This window comes from Pestalotiopsis fici (assembly GCF_000516985.1).
Source record: "Pestalotiopsis fici W106-1 unplaced genomic scaffold PFICI_Scf_8, whole genome shotgun sequence".
In the NCBI taxonomy this organism is placed as follows: domain Eukaryota; kingdom Fungi; phylum Ascomycota; class Sordariomycetes; order Amphisphaeriales; family Sporocadaceae; genus Pestalotiopsis; species Pestalotiopsis fici.
Window position 1 is genome coordinate 2,343,129 of NW_006917098.1, and position 25,686 is coordinate 2,368,814.

A 25,686-nucleotide genomic window follows, 5' to 3' on the forward strand; every position below is an offset into this window, starting at 1 on the left:
GGGNGGAGGGGGGAATAAGGCGAAGAAGCAAGGACCCCAAAACAAGAAGAATAATTAAAAGGCTAGAATGTGATCTAAGTAAAAGGCTGTCCGTCTTGATTTGGCCCGAGATAAAGGGTCACACACGACAAATTTGGCAGGAAGCCGTGTATGGTGAGCCAGAATATAACATTCCGGTACTGAATCAGGTGCCTACATGCTCCACGATGGACCTTTGTAGAGTTCCACTGGTCGAGTTTTCATTACTCAGCCAAAGCTAGACAGAACTGGTTATGGGAAGGTAATTATTCGGTTCGTAGCAGTAGTACAAGTGAAACCCAATAATGACTACCAAGGATTCATGAATATATATACATAAGTTAAAATCATCCGCAAATTATCATGTTCGAGTAGGACCATTCAGTGTAGGTCGCTGGGCTAATTTAGAATGCAAGGCAGCCGTGAGTGGTATTCATGGCTATTCCGACTTTGATATATGCGGTGCCCCGTTTTCACACTCGACCAAACATCTTGCAATTAGCCGGCAAACTATTGAGAACGTCTTAACTATGGCTCGATTGAAATCTTGTGGTGTTGAGAAGAGAATATGGACAGACTTTTCGCATTTCCTGATTCGTGTCAATCAGAGCATTAAGGACACCACAGCATATAACCCTTGTGAGGTGTGAGGGTATCATCTAGGTGGTAGTGGTCTACTCTGGAATAGACTCGATTGATTTTGCGGAGGTGACAGCGTAAACCTATTGAACAGAGGACTCGTCGCTGCGGGATTCTGCATCAGAAGTCCTTGGCCCAGATTTATCTGCTCTTCAGGTCGCATGGCTGCTTCAAATGAGCTGGGGGACCACGGCCCCGTCAACATGAATTTCAAGATGAACGGGAATCGTGGGTCTGTCGCCAGTGACCTGAAGAGCTGAATCATTCGACTTGTATGGGCTACATGACTGGGCTGATCCAGCCATGACATTCCGTCGACGATGCAGAAAAGAGTAGTTCCCTGTGGTATGTGTTCGACCAATAATTGGAACATTAGGCACATTGTCTCCATGTCATGGCAGCGAATACCTTCGACGATGGCGTTGGCACTGATTGGTTCGAGATAGATATCGAATTGACATCTAGCACGTACTTCAAGAAGCAGTCTCGCGAGGAGACACCGCATTACTCCTCGCGGGCCTGCCAGGGGATCTTGTGACGATGTATGCTGGCCACAGAAGAAGTACAGTGCAATGTCCCCCTGCCTCTCGCGCAAGATACTTGTAACCAGTGTAGCAGAGGTGGCGGAGAGAGGTGATATGCGGCTGTGTATGGCTTCATTCGTAAATTTCCCGTGCACCGTGATCAAGTCTGAAGAGATCCGACTGTACCATGACCAGAACCGGTCCATTTTGAGCAGCTGCTGTGCTTGTCCCATGGCAAGGCGATCCAGTCGTGAGCCCTGCCGTAAGGCTTGCTCGAGATCTACAACAAGTTGATGACTTGTAACGTTGAGGTCCAACAGCAGCTGATCGGTCGATAGTAGGGTGACAGGGACTGTCTGTGCTCTGTGTCTTTCCAAATTGACGCTCATTTGCAAGGCCCAGGCAAGCCTAGAGTTTATACTCTCCAGTTCTTGTTGATAAGCCTCCCTCATCTCGCGCAGAAATCGAAATAGACCATTCTGTGCCTCAATAGCAGTAGTGAGTCTGTCAAGCATATTTTGCTCATCCCGACGAATGTCCTGAAGTTGCTGTCCGACTTGATCCACCTTTCCATTTATCATAAAGGTGTTGTATCGAGTCGTCTGAGTTTCTCTTATAAGCACCCGCGTGTTCCTGTTCGTGTCAATGCCGACTCCTTTCATATGGACATCGGAACCCCGTTTCAGTGCCTGGGCTCGTGCTCGTACATTGGAGACGATATCGCTCACAGACGAAGTAGAAGGCACATCAGAGAACGTTGTAAAGACTTTCTTGACTACTACACGTTTAGATGCGAGCAAGAAGGCGGGAAAAGGGGCAGCATCAACCTACGATGGTGCTCGGGGAGAAGAAACTTGATGAGCTTCAGCGTTGCGTTGACAATCTCGGCTTCTGCCAAATCAGCCAAGCGCATCAACTCATCATCACGCGGAAAGTCCTTTCGCGCTTCACCAATCTCCATTATAATCGACGGAATCTCGGCAAACAGTTCAAATATCTCGGTGCGCGCCTGTGCGCTTTGTTTTGCAACCTAGATTTCATAAGTCCATGATACTGTTCAACAAGGGCTATTAGGTAGGAACATTTTACTTACTATAAACATCCAACCTAAAGCAGATCGAATGACGGAGCCGCCAAATTCGTCAGGAATAATGTCCAGTAACGGTTTTATTGTATCTGAATTTTCTCCTGCATCTCTCCCCATTCTCCGAAATGCGCCCTTGAGTCCCTTTCTAGCCTTGGCAGCATAGTCCTCTTGGACGGTCTCCAACAACTTGAACACTTCAGGCCACGAGCAGTTATTGACGTCAAGGTCGAGTTTTGGCCGACAGTCCAGAGCCTGATATTGTTCCATCGCAGCCTTGAGTGCACTGTTGTGAAGGCGAGTCCTCAATTAGCACTGTGATACAAGATTGTCACGGGTATGTGTCGTGTCTTACTGCTTTTGCACCTTTGGGCCGACAATCGCACGTTGCTCATCAAAAGTTGACGGCATGGCAAAAGCGGGATCAATTGCTCCTGCGCGCTCCTGGATGAAACTGACTTCCAATGATGGAATCGCCATATTGTGATCTCTTCTTTCTTTAGTCACCCTAGAGACTGTTGTGAAAACCGCCAATGAAGAAGTGTTTAGAAAATGATTCTCTCCTACTCTACTTTTTTATGTAGACGAAAAAGAAAATGATACCACAAAGTCATCTTAGCCAATCCATGGCAGAGAAATGAGGTTCGAACAGTGTTCGATCGACAGAAAACGGAGCGGGGTCTCCATGCAAGCAACCGCACAAGAGGCAGTTACTATAGGTGCTCGTCAGCAATGAGCACATCATCACAGGGTCGATCTTCCGATCCTACCATTGAATGCTTATTGCATGACCATGATTGGTTTTAACACACCGCCTGTGTATTACGAAACTTCCGAATACGAGGCCTGGCCCCCAAATCACTTCTTACCAGTGTGAACATCCTGGGCCATCCCACAGCCTTACCACTTTATGTTAGTCAATCCACAGCCTTACCGGATTCTCCTTGCTTTGACCTTTCTATGTTGCTCACTCACTCACTCTCTATCTCTGTCTCTCTCCCTCTGCCTCTCGCTTCCTCACTCCCTTCGTCTTCATTCCGTTTATATCCTAGTCTCTCGATAGGTCCAAACCAATAGCTCCGACTCAGCCTCAAAGACGTTCCGCTCCAGAGCAATCAGGCACAATGAACTCTGATTGGGGTGCAGAAAGACGTCTGCGTGAGCAGAAGTTGAAGCAGCGGCACATTTTGGCGGAGCGGAAAAAAATCGAATCGCTGACAGCCCCCAAAAATGGGCAAATACGAAAGGTGAACTTTGATGACTTCAAGAATCATTATGGCCACAAACATCACGATGCTCCAATCGAAGTCCTGGTTGCCGGTCCCGATCTGATGTCTGAGATCAGAGAGGAGATGGATTTTCGAAGGTCGCATTCGCACAATACCAGGCACGGGTTCAACCAAGCCATCTTCAGTGATGAGGTTGATGCGGCTCTCGACAATGACACCTCTCATACACAAGCTGGGGACGAATATGAAACCGTCGAGGTTGAAGGAGATATCCAACGTGTGCGGATACACTCCCTTACATTACTGGCTTGTCTGACCTTCGAACTCAATGTCCATTCTTCCTGGTATTGGCCACGAACATTCTTCCGTCCCTTCAAAGCCCTGGTCTATCTGCAGCCAAGACTCAAAGAAAGACTCGCCAAATGGGAGGCACAATGGCCACGTGCTGATTATGACCAAAATGTGGTACAGAGCAGCGAAAGAAAAGACTCTGAGCCAAGAAATCTCAAGGTCCCAATAAAGGGGATTCCTCAGGGTGATACCAAGGACAAATCCCCAGCACCATCATTCAAGAGCCTTCCTCTCTCAGACAATCACCGTCTCAGACGAGAAGACTATCTTGGTACAGTCGAAGCTATTGATGCACTGCGAGTCTATCTGGAGTTTGTCGATAAAGAGATCATGCCACTCCATGATCGTTTCAAAGATGAAAACGTCAAAGAGGTTGCTTTCGATGACCTCTGGTCACTGTTTCGGGTTGGAGAACTGCTCTACGTTCCGAGTCAGGACAAGTCCGATGATTGCTATCAAGAGCTCTGGAGACTGTATAGAGTCAAGACATCCCCTCCTGTCCCCGCGGAGCGTCATAATGTGCATCGAAAGGATGGAGGATGGCCACGGCCACCAAAAGAAGACGCTGATGGGCGAGAGATACCACCGCCTATTCCGCGGGGCGATGGAAGACGGCGCCCTCCCCCTCTCCCTAGAGCCGGCCCTGATAAGCTATCCGAACAGTCGTTCACCTTGTACTGTTACTATATCGACCACGACAGTCATGCGTTGGGAGCTGTGCGACAAAAGTTCACAATAGGCTACTTTCCTGGAGAGCGTCCCATTGATTCATTGGCAATATTTCCGTTCCGGTATCTCCCCGACTGTGAGAGCAAAAGGGTATCCTTGAAAGCCCAAGGTCAAAAGTTCATGAAACTCCTGGAAGGGGCCTCCCGTCACCAGTCTTACAGTGGTTGGACATTCATCCGAAACCCGCCAAGCGATGAGGAAAATCCTTGGGAACCCGAGATTCCCATCGGCCATAATGGAGAGCCACTGAGACACCCCGAGTTCATCGAAAGCGACGTCATCGTAGATTCGGCAGAAGCATTCCAGACCGTTCCCTCATGGAAGCCAGAGTTCCACAAACCGACAACAGTCAAGCCTCCTCCAACCGCTTCAGAGGAAGATCGTTTGAGTATTGGACGCTGGGACAGGTATTCCAAAGACGTCATGGTCTTTGATACTCCCGAGTTCATTCAAACCATTGATGGGATCGAGATACGCCAGCGAAATGTGAACTTGGGGGAAGATTCGTTTCTCAAAAGTCGAAACCGGTCGCTGGGCCCAGGCGAGAGAAGAGATAACACGCTCACCGACGAAGATTTCATGCTTCTGCCGAAACGTGTATTCGCATATTCCCTTCGAGACAGGAAGTTTGTCATCATTGATCTAAACTTTCTCGAGGATATCAAGCATGATACCGAGGTCTTCCGTAATCTCCAGATTCCCGATGCCCACAAAAAAGTGGTGCAAGGTCTAGTCTCATCTCACTTTGAAGGCAAGGAACTTGAGCGAAGGCTCTTGATGCATAGACGTGAGAGTATCAGCCAAGACTTGGTGCAGGGCAAAGGGAAGGGCCTCGTCATGCTCTTACATGGCCCCCCCGGTGTCGGCAAGACGGCGACAGCGGAAGCTGTAGCAATGGAGAATAAAAGGCCACTGTTCGTCATGACTTGTGGCGATCTCGGTCTGACACCCGAGGAGATCGAGAGGTCGCTCACCAGGATCTTTCGGTTGGCACACTTGTGGGACTGTGTGCTCCTGTTGGATGAAGCCGACGTCTTTCTGACGCATCGTTTTCTGAATGATATGAAAAGGAATGCAATGGTTTCCGGTAAGTCCGTGTGCTATGGCAACTCATGGTCTGTCCACTGACGAATACTGCTAGTATTTCTGAGGGTGCTGGAATACTACAACGGCTTGTTGTTCCTGACAACAAACCGAGTAGGCACCATTGACGAGGCTTTCAAGTCGCGAGTTCACATGTCGCTGTATTACAACACCTTGTCGAAAGAGCAGACAAGAGAGATATTCAGGTACAACCTTGACAAGCTGAAGGCAATCGAGAAGCAGAGAAGCCAGGTTATGAACAAACCAGAACTCCAGATTCAGCACGAGGAGATACTTCAGTTTGTGGAACTCCACTTCAGTGAATCTACTGCGAATGAAGGACGCTGGAATGGACGGCAAATCCGCAATGCGTTCCAGATTGCGTCAAGTCTGGCACACCACGACTATGCTAATCAATGCGATCGGGCTCGGCTCAATGGAAACCAAGAGCCTGTAGGTCCAGTATTGCATTCAGGCTTCTTCAAGGAAGTTCAGACCGCCACGCAAGAATTCAACAAGTATATGGAGGAAACCATTGGCCACACGGATGCGAAAAGAGCCTATCTGCAAAACGAGCGCTCTGACGATTTCATTGTAAGCGGACCTCAGCAGCAGTCAATGGCAACTCAATTGGCAACGGCTATTGGCACCAGAACCACCGAGTATAGCTCAAATGGTCCTCGATATGACCACCATTCCTCTGCGAATCCTCAGCCAAACGTCGCATCGACTTCTCCCCAGTATGCAGTGCTCGGTCAGAATCCAGGCCAGACTCAATATCACGCATATTCGAATTATCCCATCCACAGCCTCCCCCTTCAGACACAAACAAACGCCTTTCAACCAGCGCAGTCATATATGACGACACTGATGAATGGAGGCCAGTCAATTGGTGTCCAATCGGCGCAAACACATTTTCAGTCTCCAACGCAACCTCACTTGTATGCACAGCCATCAATGCAGCAAGCACAACCTCACCCCTTTGGTCATCCTCAAACAAGTACAAGCCAGTCAATGCCAATTTTCATGACAGCACAGGGCCTGCCACAAGGCCAGTCAGGACAGATACTATCACAGAACCAGAGTGAGCGGCAACAGATACCAAATGATGTTCCATCTACGACACCAAGTACCCAGCCTTACGGGCTGAGCATGACAGGCTGATGATGAGAGTTGTGGACGATTATGAGTGATAAATGGGCGCCGAGGCCCTCACAGTTCCAACCCTCGTCACCCAAGATTGTACGCATGATGTTGGCACACGAGATAGTTATCCTGGAATAAGATCTTGTTTACTAGTGAAATGTTGAATCACGCAATCAAGAGACTGTGAACGTCCATCGACAGCCAACTAAAAGTGTCTAAATGCTTGGCCTTGCCGCGAAGAGCTTTGCTCTGAAGATTCGCTGACGAACGATCTCTGGGTATGGGCGCAGCCCGACTCTAGCCCAATGGCGCAGCTTGTGAATTTTTTTCTATAATGCACGATGCACTTTGACTTATACAGCTGACAAGAAATGAATGCAAACCTACCCAGAGCAACACATGCTAATGTCATCTCGCTCACCAGAGTAATGCTAATTCATGACAACCCAATCAGGTTTTTGTGGTCTCTCGAGAGTGAAAATAAACAAGCAGAGAAGTAACGTGTTGCTGATTACCTCCAATACGATTACTTACCCGCGAGATTCTTGTCCCAAATCCACGCAAACCGTTCCTAGTCTCAGGTCAAGTGTGATCGTATTTTGTGACTACTGTACACAGACAGCATGATCATGACAAGACATGGGTGGCGTGGAATCAATCATGCAGTCGACGCGCATGGAAAAGACAAAAAACATTTTCCCAAATGGTATCTCAAGCACAGTTTCGCTTTCTTTCTACAAAGACTTTCCGAGTCCTCTATTTACACCGCCACAAGCCATCCATTCCCTATCCGAGGTGAAATCTTCGAGTGCTTGTCCGCCGACAACAATACCGGCAAATGATGAAGTCGCCCAACCGGCTCCTCCGTCCATATCATCTAAATCACCCAACGGTGACAGCAGCCAAAAATATATAAACGTATTTATGCCAGAAAAATAATCAGCGCCCCCAAACATAAGCACCCGATATCATCATTTCCACGTAACAGATCCGTGTCTAACGCCTCATGTAGAATGCTCAAGTATACGCTACATTTATCAGAGGCATCACCTGAAGACCCCACCGTCCCTGACCATTTGAAAATTCAACATATGCCTGGCTGACATGGTGTGCTTTGCATATCGACCGTTGGCGTATATATGCAACGAAAATCTATTTTGGAGCAGCTTCTTTGCTTGCAAGACTGCTCGTGCTGTGGAGACTGGCTGGTCTCCCTTGTCCATCGCCGGAGTGCCCATCATGGCCCTCAGTAGCCAATTGTTCGCTCAGAGATGTTGTGCTTGATGGCAATGGCTTCCTAAGAACCGCCTTGGGTTTCTCCGACTTGTCAGTTTTATCGCTATTGTTGCGAAGTTTGGTGAGCTTCTTTGGTTGCCGCTTCATGTCCTTTGATGAGACTGTTGAATTGGTTGTTGTCTCGGCAATCGATGCCATGTCGAAGACAGATGAATGATTATCGCTAGAAAGGCGGCTAGGAACCTGCGGAGGCGGTTGCCCAGACGGCAAATTTGTATTGCTCGTCGGTGTCGGTCCAGGTCTGGGAACATGGTCTGCGACAGTAGCTGGACTAGCTGATGGCGCTGGCGACGGCACAGTGATGTCACTGGACGACCCGGTCCTAGCACCGGAAGCCATCGACACTGGAGACCCTCTGGGCGGTGGGCTCGGCGGTAAATGCATTGTCGTGTACGTGTCGAGTTTCCGTTTAAGCAAGTCGGCCTTGACCGGCTTAGCCAAGTAATCATTCATGCCAGCAGCCAAACACTTTTCCCGGTCGCCTTGAATGGCTGAAGCCGTCATGGCAATGACCAACACCTTCTTCACTGCCTCTATTGCATCCTTTCTCAAAAGCTTTGTGGCCTCGTACCCATCGAGGATCGGCATCTGCACGTCCATCAGGACAATGTGGTATGGGTTTCCTTTGCTTGCTTGTTCACGTAAGCCCTCCACCGCTTTCAATCCATTCTCGTATGCATCGACCTTGGTGTAGCCCAATTTTCGGACGTATTGGATAGCGATTCGCTGATTGATCAAGTTATCCTCAGCTATGCATATACGTAGCTGGTCCTTGGGGATTTGCGTCAGGTCCGGGAAAGGATTGATCGATGCCCTACGTGGGGCTTCACGAGTTGCTTGTTGCTTGTCGACAATTTGCGGCATATGTACCTGTTGAACATCGCCGGCGGAAACCTCGGGCTTTGCCTTGTCAAAGGTGACACTGAACCAAGCCGTTGTTCCAACGTTCTCTTCGCTCTCCAGCTCGATGCGTCCCTTCATCATTGTTTCGATCAAGGACTTGCAAATGCTCAGACCCAAGCCACTGCCTCCATATTTGCGAGCTGTGCTGGCATCTGCTTGACTAAAGGGTTTGAAAAGTTTCGTCAACTGCTGCTGAGGAATACCGATTCCAGTATCGCGAACCCAGAAAGTCAGCTTGGCGTGCTCCTCGTTCTCTGAATCGATACGCGCTCCTATTGTGATGGAACCATCTTCTGTGAATTTGAGACTGTTTCCAATGAGATTTCCCAGTACCTGGTGTAATCGAATTGGATCTCCGTAGATGAGCATTGGGGGTAGATGAATGTCCTGGATAATCTTGACATTCTTCTTCGACGTCTTCTCTCGGTTACTGTAGGATACTGCTCGTACCACCTCGCGAACCATCTCCTCGGGATTGAACGCAATGATGTATAGTTTCATCTTGTCTGCCTCCATCTTGGAGAAGTCAAGAATGTCGTTGATGACTGTTAGTAGGAGATCCGCTGACACCCGGATCGAGTCAGCCATCTCCAGCTGGTCCTTGTTGAGATTGCTATCTCTGAGCAGTTCCGAATTACCGATAACACCATTGAGAGGCGTTCGCAGCTCGTGAGACACGTTGGCCAGGAACACGCTTTTTGCTTTGGCTGCCTCCTCGGCGATCTTGACGTTGCGTAATGCTTCGGCCTCGGCCTGTTTTGCCTTGAGCTCGGCTGCCTTGGCTGCAGCAAGTGCCTCTTTTTGCATCTTGATCATGGCTTCGTTCTCCGCGGAAACCTTTTCTATGCTTCTCATAGAAAGAGCGTTTGAATAACTGATACCAATCTGTTGAACGAGCAACTGCAGCACAGTCAAATGCCTGGTTGTGAATGTCCCCGGCTCGCCCTCGAGATACAGTACACCAAGCAAAGGTCTCGAGCCATATCTGATGGGCAAGGCGATGACCGTCTTGCTGAGAGGGTTGCGCCGCAGCCAGCTTTCGCTTACATTTCCAAAACGCTCATCTTGGATCAGGTCAGGAATGAATATGGCTTCAGTCACTTGGAACCTGACACAGTAGTGAATCACATTCTCAGCCACAAGCGAGGTACCAGCTAGGGGCTTTCCCGGTGGAGGATAAGAAACCGCGCCTCGTTCAGGCTCTCCACTGGCGGCGATACAATAAGTATCATCCCCTAGCTCCTGATCCTGCACAATAATGGCAGCCTAGCGAATGTGTTAGCCAACGCTCGAAAACATCAATGATTGATGATGAGCAGAATTCTCAAGCCTAATTGTCCCATATGCAGTAAACTGTGAGGAATATACGTGCGAGGAACATGCGAAAAGGAAAACGGATAATACAAGATGGCGAGGAGAAAGAACAGGACAACCTACCTGTGTCGCAGATCCGCCACACGTTTGGAGAACAACATCGCACATGGTTTTCAGTAATACGTCGACCTGCAGTACAGAAGATATCACTTGAGACGATACCAAAATAGCATGCAAATCAATCATGTCAAGGGCCGGGAGTCCTGCCCCTGACTGTGGTATCGAACCCCGCCACGCAGCCATTCGAGTGTGCTGAAGTTCGGATGTCGATACCTGAGCACCAGGTTGGCCCAGTTCTTCTCCCTCGCCATAGGACATCTCAGTTGTGAAGTCGGTTTGCACACCAACCTCTACTGCTCGAGTATTTGCCGTAGGGCCATGCAACAGTAGTGAGTGCTCTTCTTCGATCCGGCGAGCCATTCCAGCCGCACCAAGCTGTTGCCAGAGTCCAATGGACTCCCGTAGGACCGCCCGAGCAGATCTTCTGGCAGCTTTGCGGATAAAGAAGCCAGCCATGAGGAAATTGCCCAGAGCCTCCTCAAATGTGAAGCTGTGTTCGGAGGCGTGATCCAGTGCTGTTTCGTATTGCTGGATGGCAAAACCGTGATCGTCGCGGAGCTCGGCAATCTGGGCATCGAGCCATTTCGTCCATGCGAGATAGTTGACGTCTGACACCACTTGCCAATCTTTGATCTTGTTGTTGAAGTCGTCTAGGACAAGTACAGTGGCCTCGATCTCGCTTGACATGTCTTGGCCCTTGTTTCGTGGGTCATTCAGCTTTCGGAACAGAAGGCCAGCGAGGGACAAGCCATAAAACAGCATAGCGGCTCTGGTATTCCTTGCAGACCAGATTCTTTGCATGTTGTCAATGCACCTTTGTCCAACCTCGCAGGCCTTCTCGTAATGGCCAAAGAGGTAGAGTGGTATAATCTCCATAGTCTCATATACCAACAAGGATCGAGCTCCGTTATGTGTGGTTCGGCTAAGCCACTGTTTATAGCCCGAAGTCGAGTGGTGGTCATCAGTCAACACCTCCATCGGATCCCAATGATGGGTCTTGCCTTGGAGCGCCCGAGAGACCTGCAGAACTGAGACCAAGAAGGTTCCACCACGAGTGTCAGAGGCCCATCCTTGAACCTCTTCACAGCAATATTGACAGATAGCCTCGAGATCTGCATAGTTCTCACTGGCAAAGAATCGCATCTGCGCAGACAAGCCAAAGCTGAGGATAACGGATATACGATCACTGGCGCTAGCGGCGTACTCTACCACTTGCTCGAATTGGCTGATGGCGAGGTTGATGGGAACTTGCACATGACTGATAAAATTGGCATAGATCATGTAGCCGCGAGCTGATGAGAATGGGTCGCGCAGACGGCCAAACAGTTCTAGAGACATGGTCCCCATTTCTGACCCAAACTCGATCAAGTTGAAGCGGGCGATGGCTATAAAGGCAATGTGCAACAGAGCCATGCCTGACTGTGGGAAGGATCCCTTCTCGAGATGAATACGCAGCATTGTGAGTGAGAGGTTGAAAAAGTCAAGGACGTCACTCCAAAATGCAGCGCTACAGGCGTCTGCCAGAATAGCGCCGACAGCCACCATTTGCGGATCAATGGTCTGCAGACCCATGATTTCAGATCGATCCATTGACATGACCTTGGAAGAAAGCCTTCTGAACTCGGCATCGCACTTTGCAAAAGTAGGGCAAGCATCGAAGTCGACGTTGAGGTGAGTCAAGCTTTCTTTGAGTGTATTTAATGCCGCCACAGAGTCGCCACCTTGAGCTTCGATGCGTGATTTCATCAGCCAAGCAGGCGCCATGTCGTCAGGCGATTTCGCCTTCTCAAAAATGGTGTTGACATAGGTATATGCAGGGTGGCTGTCACTCATGAAGACGCTGCATTCGGCAGCTCGTATGTAGAGGTCCAATGTCTCTTGGTAGGAGCTGTCTTCGCCATCGACCCACGGCTCCGGTTGCAAGAGCTTCACGGCTGCTGAGTAGTACTTTGCAGCTGTCGGCCGAGCACCGTTCTCGACAGACGTCACGGCGCAGCTCATCAAATGCTTGCGAAATTGCCCGCGAATGTGTATCCGGTGTTTGACTAGATCAACCGACTCGCAGATATGTGCCGCAATGTTCTCTTGCCATCTCAATTCAGAACCATGGTACTTGAGAAGTGTTTGTGCAATGATGAAATGCTGTTTGCGTACGTTGCATTCCTTCAAAGAGGATGCAGCTTGGACGTATCTATCATGTGCAAAGCGGAATCTCTCGTCTGAATCGCCCTGAACGAGAATGCAAGCATTTATAGCAGCTTGAAGACCTGCGATGGCATCTGCTTTGGAGTATTTACTTGGAAGCAGTGTCTGATCCTCGCATGTGGTGTCATCCACAAAGTCAAATTCCCCATTGAGAAGCTGACATATGAGGTCGAAGGAGAAAGAATTGCCAATCAGGGAAGCCCAGGCAAGTATCGAGCGAGTTGTCGAGGGCAGTTCGCCAAGTCGGCGTGTGATGAAGTCGTTGTCTAGGACATCGTAGCCATGCTCGCCTTTGAATTGCTCAAAAAGCATGTCCAAGTCATAGCACCAACGGGTTTCGCGATGATCGTACCATATGCATTTCGATCTGTAACAAGCCTGGAGCATTTCCCGCATGTAGAAAGGGTTGCCAGCTGTCTTGGACTGGATCACCAAAGCGAGGGGGGCCACCTCTTCAGGAGGTCTGCACAACGTCGATGCCACGAACTGGAGAACTTCAGGTTCATTCAACGGCGATAGGATGATTCGCGTAATCCGGGGCGCGCTCATTATCGAGTGCTCTTCACTATCAGCTGGTTGAAGAATACGCTGTACCTGTTCTTGTGGCATCTCATCAGGCCGAAACGTTATGATGAGAACCATTTTGAGCCGAGCCGCAATCATCTGTGTTATGAGCTCAAGGCTCTCGGAATCCGCAAAATGAAGATCATCAAGGCAAAAGCAAATGAAGTGGTAGGAGCTGAATATCCTCAAGATATCAAGGAAAGTGTTCATGAGCCGTATCGTTTTCGTTGTGCCTCCCGATCTCAAGAAATCTTGAGAACTCTGAGAAGAGATCCGGGGGCTGTTTGGATACAATAAACCGCTGGGGGAGCTTCCAGGAGACGAGCCCCGTCTACGGATCGACGAACGTACGCCCTGCCCCTTGGCTGGACTTTGGGCCGAGGAAGCTGATCGAACAACAGTAGCAGTGGTTCCATCACGAGGACCAAGAAGAAACTCTGGAAGCCCGAGCGTTTTGTGCAATACTGGCCATACTGGACGTAGATAATCCTTGAGTGCCGAGTGGAAAGGCGTCTCCGTGTTCCTCTCGCCCCAAGCTTGCTTGATCAAAGAGGATAGCAGCTTCAGCAGAGGAGCAAAAGCATAACGCCGTGCAGTGTCAAACTTGGAAGTGGCACAGAAGCCTCGGCGTCTGGCATCAGCCAGCACTTGTTGGACCAGGAAGCTTTTGCCAAGCCCTCCCGCGCCTTCGATGGTGACGACCTCACAGTGGCCCCGCCTGCGAAATCTGGCCGAACCTAGCTGTCGAGACAGGCTACTACCTGTACTCTCTATAGCGCTATGCCGCGACGGCTGGCGTTCACTGAATCCATCTACAAGACTCCTGGTCTCTAGGGAGACGGAGTGGTTGCGCTCCCAAGGCCTCGTCAGTCGTGGTCCGGAATTTCCGGAAGATACAGTCTCCCCAGAAATGGTCAGCTCGTCTGTGCCATTGAGCGACGGCTGGAAGCTGCTTCTTGATAGCCTTGAGTCTTGCATCACTGTTTGCGTGAAAGAACCACTTCGCCGTGTACCGCCCTGGCCTTCAACGGAGCTCGCGCCTTCGCTGGATGCGTCGGCTGTATCAAGCATATCGTTGGATAGAGAGAGCTCTGAGAATCGATTGGTGGCGCTGGACACTAGATCATGTGTTTTTGCTACTCTTTCTATCACTCTGGACAGTCTGTCGCGTTCCTCACGCCTGCCCACCATGGCGGTTGGCAGCATAAAGAAGGATGACACGTCCCTGGACCCAATGTGCCATGCTTTCAGGGCCACCTGGTCGCCGTCGACAAGAAACTTCTGTACCATTTGAAGATCATATTGCAAGCCGCTTACGGAATGGTAACGATCCTGTATATTCTTGGACGTGCACTTTTGAATGATTTTACCAAGAATCTCGGGGACGTCTATCCTCACATTCGAGACCAGAGGTATACGACGGCCAAGAACGCACTGCACAATATCGAGCGGGGTGGCGCCTGTAAAGACCGGCTGCTGCGTAAGGAGCTGCCAGAAAAGCACGCCCAATGAGTAAATGTCCGTTCTGGTATCTGGCTCAGCCGGCAGACGGCCAGTCTGTTCTGGGGAGATGTAGACCAGCTTGTTCTTGGCACCAAGTTCTTGCGATAAAGTTGACCATCCTGTACTTGTCAAGCCATGCTCGAATGACCGAACACCTGAACCAAACGATGACAACTTAACCCTCTTAGTTTCAAGGTTGAAGTGAAATGCATCGCCACGAATCTCTCCATGAACTGATCCATGTCGGTGGTGCAGAATTTCTAGGCATTGTGTTGCTCCGATTGCGAAGTCGAGAAAATGCTGCAAGCTAATGGGCTTTTCAAGCTCGTAGTTCTCCTGCTGGTCTGGCTCAAACTTATTCTCAACCTTTTTGGCAGAGTAAAAGGCCGGTCCCAAGTCCAACACTCGAAAGAGATAATTGTAGCCTGGAAACTCGTAGATGACTACAATGATTGGTCCTCGATCTTCCGGATGCGAAGCTAGTCTGATCAAATCGATTGGCTTCACATTGTGTTCTCCGTTCGGATCGGCTGTTGCGATGATATTCTTGCAGGTGTGGAAAGCTCGCTCTTCGCGGAGGACATGGTACGATACGCGCGCAACAACCTGTTGTTCCTCGAGGTTGGAGAGGTCCGCAGAAGCGCCGTGAGTTATGATAGGAGGTGAAGTGGCGGATCGGTCACTGCTCCCGTCGCTGTGCTGTATAGAGCCCGACGAGGACAGCTTGTGTAGAAAGGCCGGAGGACTCGAGACATCACGCGGTTGCGAGTTGGAGTCTTGGTATGGAGAGACAAATCTTGTACCAAAGACGTGCCTACATAGGACAGCGCGTTAGCTTTCAAGTATGGCATTGGACGAGAAGAATTTCCATCCCGTGATACATGACAACAGGAACAACAACGACAACAGAAAAAAAGGGGAGCTACCAGTTATCGTAGGTGGAATGGAAAGGTCGCTGGGTGTCGTCCCAGGTGTAGCCAGCGATCTGGCGCAGGCGCTCGAAGATTCGCGGCGGAGGATCAAGCTGATCGTCCATCACGATCACGGAGCTGTCCATTACCTCAGATCGGCTTCATGGAAGACTCGGCGGCGGCTCGACTTTCTAGGGATAAGGCTCGACGTCGAGGGCGTACATGGTCCGCTTCGGATCTCTTTGCGCAGATCCAGCAGATGCAAGAAGGCGGAAATGAACCCCGTCAACGAAAGCACACTTTTTTTTTTTGGCAGAGGATCGACAATGTCTGGCCGTGGTGGTTGTCTTGGAAGCGGCCACTTCGAAGTCGACGACGTTGAGGGTCCCGGGCCCAGTCACTTTAGCCCAGCCGAGCCTAACCTGGCTAGAGCGTCACCCCCCAAAAAAAACCCAACTCAAAGTCCGGCAGTCGCGAATAATACCTTAGTCATAGGCCAAGCAAATGGTGACTTATGTGGGATTGTCTCTTTCAAATCTTCGATGCGAAAACCCACTGTTTGGGACTAACAATTCAATCTACTTCTTGTTACAAAATACTTCGAGCATATTCACGCACGAGTCCACTTGCGCCTACAAGAGATCTTACTTTACAAGATCCATGATGGCTCAATTATCACAACAATGTGCTATGTTCGTCATGATTAGCAGTGTGCACTTATAGGCCGTGAGATTACCACCACCAAATCACAAGGGTGCAGGAGAGGGCTTGGATTTCCCGATCACCTGGCTGTGCCTGGCCCGTCTCATGTATGACGATCTACAGAGTACATAGTACTTGCCGGCATTATGACCAACTACATAGCAATTATGTATGTACTTCGGAATGCAACAGAACTTTTGGAGGCAGAACTCGCATCTCATCTTCTTCAATCAAATCAGATCTCTTTTTCCCAGTGCAATAAAGCCAGCCATATCGAGCTAATGTAGGTAGGTGGTGTGCATGAGAGATGGTGTGGATGGGTAGATCTTTTTCTTCACAAGAAGGCTTTCAGCTTTATCCTCCCCTTTTCAGGAGCGAGGGGTCTGATCGTGAGGCATATCTGATCCCTTCTTCATCTCCCTGCTGCCCAACATCAGCAATCTGGCATAGTGGCAGACTTGCAAGGAACCACTTCCTACCAAAGAAGAAGAAAAAAAAAAGGTAGAAATTACCAGGGTGGGGGGATAAGCAAGTATCCATAATCTATCAACGATAAGTGTTCTCTTACCGAGATATGATGTCAGGGCACGACAACATGCAACGAGTCTCACGATGGTCGCAATTCTCGATGCAATGCAACAAAGCACACATAGGTAAAAGTGGTTTCTTACAGATTGGATAGTCTATTTTCTATCGTTCTGGGCGTCTATCTCTCAAGAGACAAACAAGATCTTTCTCTGTGTGCATCTTTTGGCACCGGAAGAATCATATTAAAGCCATACCGTCATCATCCCTGTCGCATTTTTGACGCTCATCAAACCATCAAGAGCTACAGGCCCCGTGAACTCCAGTTGTCTAGCTTCATCAAATCCTCTAGCTAAACGAGGCCCTCGTAGTAAAATGTCTAACACAAATGCAAGTTAAATTTCTTTATATTCTTTGTTGGCCAAAATCCATTTAAGCCTTGCGCGTCGGCAGAGCACCGTTGCTGCTGGACTTCTTGGTGGCCAGAGTGCCCTGGACCAGACGACGCTCCTCGTTCTTGCGGCCGTTCACAAAGTCGGGGTAGTTCAGGGTCAGCTCGACAGCGCCGTTGACAATGTTGTCGGCGGCCTCGACACCGAGCATGAACGAGTGGTCCTGGTTACCGACCTCGTATCTCCAGCTGCCGAATCGGCCACGGGACCAGATGTCCATGTCCTGAAGCTTGGGCAGAAGCTCCTTGAGGACACCCTCACGCTCGAGAGCAGGGGTAGGGTAACCGTGGTCGAACTTGCGGTGGTAGGTAGAGACGATCTCATCCTCGGGCTTGATCATCTCAGTGTTGATAAGACCCTGGATACAATCCCGGAGGAGGTTGGCCTCGTCGACAGGCTTCTTGGTGGACTGGGAGACCTCGAGCATGATGGACCAGTAAGGACCCTCCTTGGCATCGGAGCTCTTGGGCTTGCTACCGTCACCCAGCTGGATGGTGGGAAGCTTGACATCAGCCTGAGGCTGGTTGTAGGGGGAGTAGTTGGAGAAGATGGTGGCACGGTAGAAAGGAGCGTTGTCCTCGGGGAAGTACAGCCAGCACTTGTCACCAATGCGCTCGGGGCGCTCGCCTCTCAGACCAACACCGATGACGTGAGTCGACGAGTAGTACAGACCCTTGCTCAGGCTGACGAGCTCCTTGTTGTCCATGGCCTCAACGAGGTGGTCCACAGCCATGGTGGAGACAAGCTTCTCGTACTTGATGGTAGTGCCGTCGGCGAGCTTGACAGTCTTCTTGGCAGCATCGACCTTGCTGACCTCTCCGTGCTTGCCGAAGCGCGTCTTCTCCTTGGGGAGAGTGTTGGCGACAGCGATCCAGATACCACCAGTACCATCGCGAGCAGGGAAGCGGAAAGTGGCGTTGGGGCCCCAGTTACCAGCGACCTTGTTCAGGACGACGTTCTTGGTGACAAGCTTCAGGTTGGGGGCGGCGACACGCTCACCGAGCCACTCAGCTTGCATCTATTTTTGCGGTTAGAGATAGTTCATCAGATCGAAGAGAAGAGCCATAGCACTTACGTCGGTGGTCGGAACAGCCCAAACCTTGTAGTTGTAGGGTCTCATGAAGATGTTGGCAATACCATCACCCATCTGGCGGATAATCCACTCATCAAAGTTCTTGGGCTTGGTGTTGGCAACACGGTGCTCCAAAGCAGCGTCGATCATGCCTTCCAGGCAAGTGACCTGGTCCTCCTTGGGCAACATGGAGATGTTGTTCTGGAAGGGGTAGGGGACCCAGAGGCCCTTGTAGCGAACGTATGAGATACGCTGGTGCTCGTACCAGTCATCCTCCTTGGGGAGAGCCTCGTCGATGCAGTCGTCGAAGTACTTGTAGTGGGAGAAGATGACGTGGCCACCAACATCGTAGAGCTGTTTTGAGCGACGAGAATTAGCCACGAAAAACTACGCAAAGCATAGAAGCACAAAGGGAGAACTTACGAAACCCTCGGGGGTAACGTCTGTGGAAGCAAGACCACCGGCCTTCTCGTTGGAGTCAATGATCAGCCATGATGGGCCGTCCTGGGCGCACAATTAGTTTCAGCTTCGACAAGTAGTGGGCGGTGAAGCATACAATCTGGTTGAGACGCTTGGCAGCACCAAGACCCGTTGGGCCAGCGCCAATAACGAGAACGTCGACGTTGCTGATGGGAGACGAGTTAGCACACCCACATCGTTGACTTCCTTCGTCTTCGAAGAAGTGTAGATATTGTGCCAATGGCAACAACAGCAATTGGATGGAATACTCACATGTCTGCGCACATGATGTCTCACTTCTGGAACCGTTGAATGTGGGGGTGGTTCAGGATATGAAAAAGACTCGCTTTGGAGGGGGTATATCACACAAGATGGGATTGATCTTGAGATGACAGAAAGAGTGGCTCTTTGGGTATCAACAAAAAAAGACAAGACGAGGAGGACAGAATCTAGAAGATGCTGAAGGAAGGGGTGAGGTAGATAAATGGATGGACGGAGAGGGACGAAATACTCTGGGAGGGACAAGCTACTACAGTATCAACAATTATTCTCGAGCCAGGAAATCTGTGGTCGAAAATAGGGGACGAGGGGGTGGGGCAGGCCAGCTCTTATGCAGGACAGGGGTGTTGGCCGGTTGATGATGGCAACAAATGTAAACGCTACAGAGGCTGGGTTGCACAGTGATCATCTCGTTTCAGATGATAGTGTGATATGACTGGCTCGACTTGGGGTGTACACGATACATTTCCTTCGCTACTACACTACATTGGACACATTCGTCCATCCAATCCATTCATCAAATCACAAAATTCCGCTGCTGTAGGTGGTCAAATTTTGATAGTTCGCAGTAGGTATATGGGAGATGGTGGTGACCTCGAGGCGATGTGCACATTAGAGAAGGGGGAGAGCCCGAGGGGGAGAGAGAAAGAGAGAGATACATGCACCACCTATAGTAAGAAGTACCTAAGGGACGTACATCCAAATATCATTGAATGTTCTTCATCACATTTGATACCGACAAACCAATTGAAGTGGACGAGCCGAAAGTATTCGCGCGCGCATCTCTGTGTCCGCCCACGCCCATCATCGAACCTTTCGAGTCGAGCTTCGGTGGATATAGTGGGCAAAGTGGATGCCCTCTATCCAGTAGCGTGCAGACGTACATACATGTGGCCCCAGGCACCTCCGAAGTCCACTGGAAGTCCAGAACTCTACCTACCTTAGCAGTGGACAGTGCATAGTAGTCGCAAACGACCAGCGGGCGGCGGGACATCATCCTATGTGTTACTAGTAATTGTCCTTGCCCCTCACCGACTCCCTGTTCCGAGCAAATCGATTGGAATCAAGTCACGTCCCGCAGTAGTAGAAGACAGATTGCAGCCTTAGGAGTTTGTCGACTCCTACTGTTGCCATCTTGAAAGGGCGGCCGGCGACTTGGTCTGATTCTTGAGGCTATGGGTGCTCGCCTGCTTGCTTGCTTTATTATTTGTTCACAATGATGGTTTGGATCTCCGTCCTGCCTGCATGCACGACTGGTCCGGGCTAGGTCAGATAGTCTTGGCGACAGGAACGCCATACCTATAATCAGTTTACCCCCAACCACTCCAAGCCCGTCGCTGGCTGCTCGTTCCTCCATCATCATCACCACGTACGAGGATCAGATAGGAGGAGCGTGAGCATCGTCAATGATCCCATAGATGAGGTATTAGGCGTATCATCACTGGACAGACCAGACCGGGTCCAGCGACGAAACTGGAGGTGGGCCAATACATCCTACACTTCACCTTCTTCCACCTTTCGACTGTTGGTCAAGTATACATTACTAGCTGCCTTCAAGGTGTCCGATTTGGCTGCAAGGGCCCCGCGCTAAAGCTTGAGTGGGTGGCATGTCTATCACGGCTCCCCTCCACCCTCCCCCGAAGGCAGGGGCACCAGATCGCTGGAGAGATCGACGCCCGCAAGAGGCGGTCGGCCCTTACTGTGTGCAAGTACCGCTTCGCTCAGTAGAACCATGTAAATTCCGTTCCTTTTTCTACGTCCCAGCTGCAGAACGCCTAGTGTGGAAGAAAGCCAGAAAAATTCCACAGCCGTCCCAACCACTGAGAGTATAATCGCCTTGCACGACTCGCCGAATTTCATGTGTTTTCAATCAACTTTTTTTGAGACCGGGAATGTACAGGCGATATACGAGCTGCTTTACATTTTCCTGGGGTCTGGCGGTTCTCAATCGTCTGCGCACTGTTCATTTGTTTTTCTTTCGGCGCAACCCATTAAATTACCTTGTCGTTTTAATAATCTGCCCGCTTCCCATCGCCGGATCAGCAGCCAAACCTTGGAATCCTGGTTGACGTTAATTTCATAAGATGAAGCAATATCCACGCCCGCGCCGCCCTTGACCACGTTTTCCAGAAGCTCGTGCTTGGCGTCCTTGTTTCACGCTTCATCCCGCAACTAGTCTACTATGTACAGCATAATCAAGTCAAAGCTTCATGTTCGTCATCGCGGGCACCGTTACGAGATCAAAATACTCCCCCGCCAGCGGCTCGCCAGACTGCCACTTCGTAGAAGTAGGTATCATCAGAAGTTTGGCCGGCCCGTGTCCACAATACAGAGGGTCGCCTCGAGGGAGCTCCCGAACACGTGTAAATAGTACGTAGTCAGGCACACACGCAAGCACGCGCATGAGGCAAATCGCCAAATCCGATGGAGGGGGGGATTTCGTTCATCTTGAGATTCAACAGTCTTCGGTCTCCCTTCCGCTTGAGTCAAGTCGCCAGTGACCTGAAGTGGTAATTGGCTGGGGCAATTTTTTCTGTGTGGCGCTCAAGACCCCTACCTTTTATTCGCCGCTGGATCGGTATTACGGTAGCATTTCATACTTCTCTGCTGGTGCTAATGATATGGGTAGGCAGATATACTTTCCGGCGGCGTCGTACTGAGTACCTAGGTAAGAGTAGCATTCTACAATTATTCAAACGCCTGCTGGCAACGATTCGTCACCGAAATGGGGCTCGACATGTCGTCTCATTTCGATGGGGGCAGGCAATTTCAAACCAGTCAGGTATGTATGCTTTGTTCCATGTACGTATGCAAGGCAGTCCCCCAGAAACCTAGTCAGGCGTCACAATTTTTTTGCCAGAAAGCAGCAAACAGCTTTTTAGTATTCCCTACGCATAGTACAGTTGCACTATTACTGTTGCTCGGGCCAAGACTTGGTAGCCAAATGACAGATTTCTAACGGAGTCCGGGTTACACTGGTCTTACCCCCGGGCGGATCCGCAAGGCTCTGGAGAGAGCGAGGCAGTGAGGCTGCTTGCGCAATGCCCACTCCTCAGACACATTAGATCTACATGGGATTTGCAAGAGCTGCCAAGCCGTTGTCTCAAGTTGATGCCAATCGCAATGAGGCTTTCCCAACGGCCGTGGAAAGAAATGACCGCTGTTAGCCAGCGAGATCAGGACACTTGATCCGAAACCCGCATCGATTCCCAGAAAGCAAGTTGCGCTACCAGTGCGTATTGACCACTTTTCGTCCAAAAGAGACATGATGGCACACAAATGGCTTGGGCTCCCGCTCCCGCCTGTAGGGCACGAATGAGCCAGGCTACTATAAATACTCGTGTCACGGGTGCGGCGTTTCTTGACTAGGCCGGGATGCTGTTTCGCCGCAAAGACGCCAGATCCGGCTCTTGAGGCGAGACATCCGAATTGGAAAGACTAGACAGATATCTCTGTGCTCTGTTCCGTGCATACGCACAATACAACAATGCATTACAGCCGCCATCCTTGCCACTAGCCGAACTGCATGGTTTCGCCTGTTGCGGATGGCGACTCGTGTTGCACCATCTAGATGACGCCTATGAAGCCTCTTCTTTCTAAAGCAATATGGTCACTTTTACGCAAATACGAAGCTTAGTCCCGGTGGCAAGCAGCGGTGGAAGAGATTGAAGGAGTAGAAAAAAAATAAAACCAGACATAGAGGCAGCCACATTGCAAATGATCACCTGCAGCCAGACACCGAGCTTACAACATTGCTTGTTCTGCTCCTTCTTGCAGAGCCTTTTCGTATGACATGGGGATGTACGAAGTACTGCGTAGTCATAACCTGGCTCCCCAAGGACTATACGAACCCAGGGCCACAAGCCAGGCTGAACAAGCTTTTCGTGGGCCCGATCAACGAAACAATGACAGCTCGTCTAAACGGGCATACGACGATGGTACAACTGGCACTAGAGCAAGCCTCCCACAATCCAGAAGGATGCCGAATGCGGCCCAAATGTATGCTTATGTGTAGGCTTTCGGCAATGCACCGGTCTCCAGCACCCATGATGTCGGTATATACATGGTACTATACTATATTAGTGGTTGGGACTCTCGGCCCGGGGGGTTATATGGTGAGAAGGGGGGGAGGCTTGGGAGGGGGGATCTGAGGTCAACAACGGTCTACCACACATCGTGAACAAGGTTAAAGCACATACAAGGCTTATCGAGAGACACGAGTCTCATCAGGCGGAACAAGTACAGTTACCCAAGCCCATTCCATGCCAAGGGTGGTGCCGTGTGCACCAGCAGCACGGTTCTCACACAACTCCCAGCGGCTTTTCTGCAAAACCCGCCTCAAAAATGATCGTCGTCCAAAAGGGCACAAAAGGCTAATGAGGAAAGGCGCGTTCTGCTCCGCAAGTATAATTTTTCCAATTTGAGCACAGGCTTTCTTGGAGATATACGGACTGACGGGAGTATCAAGTCGACATTTTTGGGGTTAACGGCAACCCGTTTTTGGAAAGGCCACCCCCCGTCATGCAGATAGGGCCTTCAAATCAGTCCATTAACCTAGATACCGGCTCAATCGAGCAGACGGAACGAGGCCAGAGATGATTCTTTCCCCCCAAGTAACCAGGAAACTGCAATAAGAAAATGGGAAGATCGGTTAAGCGAAGTTGCCGCAGTAGCAGCTATAGTGTGATCTGAAACATATACGAATTGCCGCTCTAGACCCAAGAAATATCAAGCATACTACATAGTACATACACTACCTCCATACTACCTTGTATCGTGAGCCGGAAGGGAGGGATTTTAGTGGGTATCATGGAGCAATCAATGGGTAAGGTAGTGTAGGTATGTAGTCAATGTGTACAGTGCGGCAGCTCCAAGGAAAAGCACTGACTATATTCCCCAAAAATAAACTCATACTGGAGATCCAAGGTATTGTCTCATTGACCACATGTATTGATTAGGATGTAGCAGATCTGAAGCGGTCAATAAGAGTGGTGGTTTTTTATTTCACCAGAACTGTTGGCTGGTGGAAGCTACCTTGGAAGCGTGCTTCTAGATTATCTGCAGCACGCCGCATCACCTGTTGGTGGCGTATCTGGGCAAGTTCATTGGAGGATAGATGATTATAGCAGGGGAAGGCGATGAGCTGAGATGCAATAGTAGATCCGCCAAGTAGAAAACTAGGGGAAGATATATCATTGGGCCAGGACGTCGTCTTTTGGCATGGCGACACAAACATACGCTTTGGGCAAGTTTTTAGGACACTGTATGCTATTTGATTGCTTTCGGCGTAAAGCAAAGTGAACTCCATGTACGGTACTCGATCAGCGAGCAAGCGAGGAGGCAAGCAAGCAACAGGAGGCCAGCACACTGGAGCAGCGGAGATGGGCAAGTCTAAGAGTACATTACACTACTCGGCGGAATACGTCGCGTACAGGCAGGAACTGGGTCGACTTGATGCAAGTTCACACATACACAGCCACCCTGACTTGGTATAGGAGGTGTTGATCGCCAACTTTGGCATGAAAAAAACATACATGAGATCATCGGTGGGTAGGGTTATGGGTTGTAGTGAGTGTACTGTGTAGATAGTACCGAGATAGCAGTAAAAGTAATGTATGCAACAGTCTGCGATAGGACGGTAGTAGCGATAATAATAGTGAGATTTTTTTTGTTAGCCCCTGAAAGTCTTTTGGGGCTTCCGAATCCTACCCCATCCCATCCCATCCTAGCATAGTGTAGACAAATCCATCCCCTGGGATCAGGATGAATGCATGGGCCGGGCACAGCGTTGATTTTTTCTTGGCAATCGGCTGGCCCTAAAAATGAGGAATTGTGCTTGTCAATGCAACAGCGTGGATCATTGATTGGTTGAAAACAGCAGTGGGGCGATGTGATACCGGTTCCTGGAGACAGTTTGAGTATGGCTTGGGCCAACTGATGTGAGTTAAGGACACTAGAACTCTGACCCCCCCCCAAAGCAAACATAGCCTCTCTTTCCCTCCTCGTTTCGGAGCCCCCTTTTTTATCCCGCGCTTCTTTTCTGGTGCCAGGGACAGAATTGGGACTGGGTCTAGACTAGGACGCGTTGCAACTCGCCCAGGCGTCATGCCGACTAGCACCTAATTTGACGAAACCACTTCAGCCGTCGTAATCTGATTGCCTCTTGGTGCGAGCCTCTAAATTTTCTGGTAGTAAGTAGTAGTAGTGTAATGTATGCAACGGGTAATAATAGTACGTAGTACTTGTATTTTTCTTATGCTGGTCTCGCATACACACATACTCTTTCTTTTCCTTCTCTCTCTTTTTTTTTCTTCCTCCGTCGCCGACATCTCCCAACTTCAACTCTCGTCACGATTATCCAAAAGAGTGATCCATCCGGAAAGAGAGCATCCTCACTCCGCCGGCGAACGCCATCGCGATTCTCGATTTGTCCCCCCTCCAAATCGACCCCACAACCTAATTGGTCCTAGCTGGCTCGGCCGCTGTCACTCGTTATACGTACACTGCTACAAGTTATTTCCATTCTCCAACAAAGCTTCCTTTTTTCCTCTTCGCGCGACAGCGATCACGTAGTTTCT

General features: G+C 50.0%; 4 protein-coding genes across 4 annotated transcripts; 1 reads left to right on the forward strand and 3 right to left on the reverse strand.

Moving 5' to 3' along the window:
• Positions 1 to 827: 827 nt before the first annotated feature.
• PFICI_11386 (uncharacterized protein) lies at positions 828 to 2,745 on the reverse strand (the record flags this gene model as incomplete). Its single annotated transcript, XM_007839967.1, has 5 exons — positions 828 to 997; positions 1,066 to 1,959; positions 2,013 to 2,211; positions 2,275 to 2,551; positions 2,621 to 2,745. 5 exons carry the CDS (start codon positions 2,743 to 2,745, stop codon positions 828 to 830), a joined length of 1,665 nt encoding a protein of 554 aa, XP_007838158.1.
• Positions 2,746 to 3,389: 644 nt separating this feature from the next.
• PFICI_11387 (uncharacterized protein) lies at positions 3,390 to 6,821 on the forward strand (the record flags this gene model as incomplete). Its single annotated transcript, XM_007839968.1, has 2 exons — positions 3,390 to 5,661; positions 5,716 to 6,821. The coding sequence occupies 2 exons, from the start codon at positions 3,390 to 3,392 to the stop codon at positions 6,819 to 6,821; spliced, it is 3,378 nt and encodes a 1,125-aa protein (XP_007838159.1).
• Positions 6,822 to 7,955: 1,134 nt separating this feature from the next.
• On the reverse strand, positions 7,956 to 15,765 carry PFICI_11388 (uncharacterized protein; the record flags this gene model as incomplete). The annotated part of the gene is made up of 3 exons (XM_007839969.1): positions 7,956 to 10,268; positions 10,440 to 15,522; positions 15,635 to 15,765. The coding sequence occupies 3 exons, from the start codon at positions 15,763 to 15,765 to the stop codon at positions 7,956 to 7,958; spliced, it is 7,527 nt and encodes a 2,508-aa protein (XP_007838160.1).
• Positions 15,766 to 17,278: 1,513 nt separating this feature from the next.
• Positions 17,279 to 19,116, reverse strand: PFICI_11389 (uncharacterized protein; the record flags this gene model as incomplete). Its single annotated transcript, XM_007839970.1, has 5 exons — positions 17,279 to 18,316; positions 18,374 to 18,724; positions 18,794 to 18,874; positions 18,927 to 18,996; positions 19,103 to 19,116. The coding sequence occupies 5 exons, from the start codon at positions 19,114 to 19,116 to the stop codon at positions 17,279 to 17,281; spliced, it is 1,554 nt and encodes a 517-aa protein (XP_007838161.1).
• Between the last annotated feature and the right edge of the window lie 6,570 nt (positions 19,117 to 25,686).